Source organism: Trichinella spiralis, assembly GCF_000181795.1.
Source record: "Trichinella spiralis strain ISS 195 chromosome Unknown Scfld535, whole genome shotgun sequence".
Classification (NCBI taxonomy): domain Eukaryota; kingdom Metazoa; phylum Nematoda; class Enoplea; order Trichinellida; family Trichinellidae; genus Trichinella; species Trichinella spiralis.
The window spans coordinates 1-5,481 of NW_003527474.1; the positions used below are offsets into that span (position 1 = coordinate 1).

The 5,481-nt window shown below is 32.1% G+C and overlaps 2 protein-coding genes across 2 annotated transcripts; one reads left to right on the forward strand and one right to left on the reverse strand.

Moving 5' to 3' along the window:
• Nucleotides 1–2,441: 2,441 nt before the first annotated feature.
• Nucleotides 2,442–3,322, reverse strand: Tsp_12399 (hypothetical protein). The gene is made up of 2 exons (XM_003370791.1): nt 3,251–3,322; nt 2,442–2,621 (listed from the first exon to the last, which is right to left on the reverse strand). Exons 1-2 carry the CDS (start codon nt 3,320–3,322, stop codon nt 2,442–2,444), a joined length of 252 nt encoding a protein of 83 aa, XP_003370839.1.
• Nucleotides 3,323–4,570: 1,248 nt separating this feature from the next.
• Tsp_12400a (conserved hypothetical protein) lies at nt 4,571–5,220 on the forward strand (the record flags this gene model as incomplete). Its single annotated transcript, XM_003370792.1, has 2 exons — nt 4,571–4,615; nt 5,022–5,220. Coding segments are annotated over exons 1-2 (244 nt in total), but the record flags the coding sequence as incomplete, so codon positions are not given.
• Between the last annotated feature and the right edge of the window lie 261 nt (nt 5,221–5,481).

The window sequence follows — 5,481 nt, forward strand, 5'->3', positions numbered from 1 at the left end:
TTGTAAAATAAATGCTTCTAAAGTTAGCACATTGTGCCTAGTTTAATACTTAGGAATGTCGTCCATCTGAAAATTCCACGAAACAGAACTAAGATGCGTGATTTGGGCATTTGATGAAAGTGGGCATTGAAAATGAACAACTTGGTGCAATATTTCACTTGTTTGGGAATTCCATTTTTCCTTCATTATCAGCCCGTAATGATTGCTTCGATGGAATTTGTTTCAAAACAAGCTGAAATGGAAATATATACTTCAACGTGCTGGTTTCTGTTTGTTTATTTTTTCGTTATGCTAATATTTGTTGATTTTTCAACGTTATTTACCATCAACATTGATTAATACCTGATTGTCATAACGTACGCCTTGAATGTCTCAATTGTTTGAAAAAACAGTTACTACATGGAATATTATGCTGTTTATGACTATTACTATACAATTAGTCCAAACTTGTCTCTTTTTGAATTAATTTTTTGTTTTTAGTTGTAGCTGATTAACACATTTGAAAATGTGGTTTTAATGTAGTAGGTTGCGATAACAAATGTATAGAAGAGTAATGAAAGTAAATAAATTAACAACTGATCACAACTAAATGCCAAAATGTATATTTCCCAATCTTTTGAGATATTTACTTAGAATTTTAATAAAAGTAATGGGATATTGTTAGGAAAGCGCAGCGTAATTGCATTTGTAATAATTAAAAAACTAAAAAAGAAGTACTGTGCAGGACTGACGTCCATAAATTTGTAATAACACGCAGTCGCTGATTTTTTGAAAGATTTTATAAAACAAATAGTTTTCAAATATCACATTTATAGACGTAACAAATGTAACATGATATAAAAATTAAATTCCCATCTCGTCATGTTGACTTATTCTCATTTCAGAAGCGCAATGAAAGAAATTACGTTTAAAAAATTTTAAAGTTTAAGAATGCTGTAAACGATAAAGAACAGTCAAGAACAAAGTTTCTTTGTTGAAGATACTTATCTTGGCTGAATTCTGTTACCGTTTGCGAGAAATCTTCACAAAAGCATTTTCTTTGTATACTTATTTATTCTGTATATTTCATTACCTCTCGTTTTCTTCCCACCTAATATCCCATTTAGTTTCCGGTTTCAAAGTAATATCTCGACAAATAGTGAAGCAAAGACATTTGAATAGAATAGACAAACAGTTAGGCCACGTTCGCTGTTGTTTTCTAATTTGTTCTGATCGATTTTGTACTTTTCGAAGGGAATCATTTAATCAAAAATTTTCTAAATTTCACGGGCTGTAGCTTTTTCAATTTCATGAATAACTGCTTGAATTTTACGAATAACGCTCTTGAAAATTTTGAACTTTTTAATTGAACAAAAATTCCTATATTTTTTAATTTTGAGCAATCCAATTTTTCTTCACATAGATTCATAAACAACAATAGGTTTATAATGAAGTTCCCATGAGTTTTTAAATCTACATTCGAAAATGAATAGATCTACATTCAATAATATAACATTGAATCTGAATAAAAAGTAAAAACTTTCGTATATAAGTAAACATTGCCTTTGTAACTATGTCATTATGCTATTACTGACTAAAACTGAAATTATTCCACCACAAGCTATGGCACATTCTACTTCTTCAGACTTCAGCTTGACCCACTTTCAAGAATGTTATCCCAATGATCATTCAGTTTATTAGTGTGTAGAATAGCCATCAAGCAGCGCGTTCAACTCTCCTCAGTATCATCTACAATTACAAGGTAGGTTACGTTTCATTACTGAGCTTATGCCGATCTGATTATGTTTGAATGATTTCAATGAACCTCTTACCTCTTAGTCAGAAATTAAGTGTGAACATTATTATGTAAGATAAATGTGCATATCATTTCAATAATATGCAGTGACTGATTAAATGTATAAGCTAGTAAACTTATTAGATAGGAAATTTCAAATTTACAGTAGAAATAATGTAATTTACGATGAATATTCTTGTCCAATTTTATTATTTTGAGTAATTCTTAAATCTGCAGCCCAATCCATCAATAAAATTTTGAAAAATGAAAATTAAAGCTTGAGTGATGCAGTAATCTCTAAACAAAAATGGGGAATATGTTATTCAAATTTGAAAATATTTTTGGTGAAACCTTTAAATGTTTTTATGTAAAGTTCAGCGTAATGACTTTCTATGCATGCTTATATATTTATTTCATTTTATTTCTCCTCATTCCATTCTTACTAATATCGCATTTTTCGGCCTTCGCTGTACTGCGAAAAAAGGTCAAAAATGTTTTTTTCGAAATTACTACTTTTCTTGAATGGTGGATATTCAGAATATTAAAGATGGCGTTATAGAGAATTTCAGTGGAAATTGACAAGTAGTTTTGGAAAAAAATGGCCTCTGAACTTTGCGCATTCCATCTATCTTAATACACTTAATACGTTAATACTTGTGCAATCTTATTAATCTGAATACAACTTCATACAGGTATGCTGCACATCTGTAACCACAGCGAAATGGAACCAGGATGCATGATCTTCAGCGAATGTAGCATTTCTGACACTTGTGTGAGCTATGCATTCAACTTGTGCTGCCTTGTTCAGTATTTTGCTTGTTTGAACAATCCATTTTTCCTTCATTTTCTGTCGATTTTCATTAATTTGTTGAACGTTGTTTTAGAATAATCTGAAACGGAAAAAAAATACTTCAAAATTCTCATTCTCTATTAATTTATCTTTTTATAATGCTTGATTGAAATGAATTTTAAAGTTTATCTTCCTTCAACATGGATTAATCCCTGAATGTCAAAACGTACGTCTTGATTGTCTAAATTTGTTCGAAAAATTATCATTTCAATTAATAAGATATAGTGGATGGTTTTTATTATTCAATTAGCTTCTTATTGATACCAAACATGTCCTTCTTTGAATTCTGTTTCGCTTTTCAATTCTAGCTATATGCCGCATGTGAAAATGTGCTTTTACTGTGGCACTTTGCGATACCAATTGCATGAAATTGTAATAAAAGTAAATAAATTAAGAATTCATCACAACTAAGTGTGCCCCTTCATGGTATTTTTTTCAATAGTTTGAGATATTTACTGTTCAGTAAACGTAATGGAATGTTACTATAAAAGGGCAACGAATTCATTATTGCAATTGTATATTATATGAAATTATATGAAAACAGTATTGCGATCACAAATTTTGAATAATATGCAATCCATGAGTTTATGCGAAATCTGATAAAACAACTGGTTTTCAAGTTTTACATTTGTGAAACGGATAAATGCAATATTGCATAAAATTTGCATTCCCATTTCTTCATTTTGAATAATTATCATTTCAGAACTGCAATTAATCAAAGAAATTACGTTTAAAAAATTTTAAGGTTTAAAATGCTGTAATCGTTAAAGAAAAGTCAGGAACAAATTTTATTTATTTTTGAAACCTTTTTCGATCAGTTCTTTATCTTTCTCAGAGGCAACTTAACGAAACGCATTTCCTATTATAGGGACGACTGAACTACACAAGTGTATTTGATTCCGGGGCTAGTAACCATTTCTCCCAGTGAAGACCGTCTAGTGGTTATCATCGAAATTTCATTGGTTGTCCCGTAGATAAATTTCATTGGCTGCGTTGCCCAGAGTGACGACTGCTTAACTCTAATTTTCCTATGCTAACAGGACATGTAAGGCACATTCTTTATGCAAATTCGTCAGCGAACACCATGTTTCAGTTCAATAAAGTTTACTGGGGTACATCAGAGCAGCAACCAATGAAATACAGGGTGATGAAGTAGACAGAGTTCTTTGGGGAAATCATCTCTACCCCTCCCGACCTATTACCCCACTTTGAAGGGCTTAAATTGCGCCTTCTCCGTTCTCACCAACATTCGAGACTATCCCTCATTCTTTCTTTCTATCGTTGCTGTATTTTACGAGTCCGATCTTTCTAGTCCTTCACGTTCACGACATTTGTTGATACGTGAGTGATCTTGACATGATGCTGTCTCTTCGTAATATTGACTACGCTGGACACTTCTCAAATAAATTGGCCACAACGACGGCATAAGTACCAACTCTCAACATTGACAACGTGGAATTATGTCTCACCCACCTCGAAAACTTTCACTTCCAACAAGTCGTTGGTGAGGGTTGAAAGCTGCACCTGTCACTTAGCGCGATGCCTGAAGAAGCAGCCTGCGAGTTCCAGGACTTTCTCCAGATCGCTTGATTTCTGTGGTACTGATTCACCACCTTCCGGCAGCTTTGTGCGGTGCCCATCGCTCTTTAACCCTTTTGAGGACGTATTTCCAAAAGACAGTTTTGTTTTACATGAACACAGCATACAAAGCATAAAAAGGAAATAAAGAAGATGAAATGAAGAAAAGTGAAAAAATTCTATAATTATTTAATTAAAGTATACTTCAAAAATAAAATCAGAGAAAGAATTAATAATTGAAAATACAGTAATATGCATTACTTAAATTGCTAAATTATCCATAAGAAGTTTACTAAGTAATTCCCACATGAGATTGTGGCACATTATATCCATAGTTATTATTTTATTTCACCGATGTTCCATTAATGATGGGGGCGAGTAACCAAGGTGCAAGAGTAAAAATGTGCATTCAGGTAAAAATGTAGTACTGACAATTATTCTCCTTATGCTTTGCTATGAATGCATGCAAGTTTAAGTTTATTTAAGAATTTTACAGTCTGAAGATGCGCAGAACTTAAAATACTTTTGAAACAAAATTCTCAATTACATATAATTGAACGTTGACATTTTGTAAAAATGCATATTTCAATTGATATTTCGCGTAACTGTCTATATGTAACTGTAGAATTCAATTAGAAGTATTCAATTTGCATTTGCATAAGGCATTCAATTTCATTCTCTACTGTAAAGGTTGAATATGACTAAGAGCATAGTGTTCTCTATTATGGAAAACAAAAAATACCGTTTTTTATACAGAAATTATTTAATTTTATTCTCACTTCATGTTGCTTTTGAAGTTTTATATCATTAGGACATTAGATAAATCAACATTTTCATCCAGCTACCTTTCCGTGTCAGAGGGTGCAACCAACGCAAACAATGGGCATAGTGTGCACACCCATTGCTTATATTATGTTGACATTATGTTCAAATTCATCATTTGGTAGCATATTCAACTTACTTAAGCAGGCTTTTAACGTTGCATGCGCAATGTCTGACATTTATGCAAATAGGGGCCGTTTGAAAATTGCCTTCATATTAACCACTCACAAGGTATATTGACTTTGTAAACTGAAAGCAGCGTTGAACAACATTTGCGCATTATGCAATGACGAAGGCATGTTCCTAGATATAGAAAATGTTATCTTTTGAAACAAAGGCGTGGTGCAGTTTCAACTAAAATTAGCATGCAATTTCAATTTGTTTGCTTGTGAGCTTATGCGTGACCTGCATATATTTGATTCACAAAATGTAGTATTCGATTCATACATTATTAGTA

Excerpts from the sequence above, each read along its gene's own strand:
- Tsp_12399 (XM_003370791.1), bottom strand. The coding sequence starts at position 3,322 with ATGATAATTATTCAAAATGAAGAAATGGGAATGCAAATTTTATGCAAT. Across the intron at positions 2,622-3,250 it reads CATTTATCCGTTTCACAAAT|AAAATGAAGGAAAAATGGAT; the intron begins GTAAAACTTGAA and ends GAAAATCGACAG.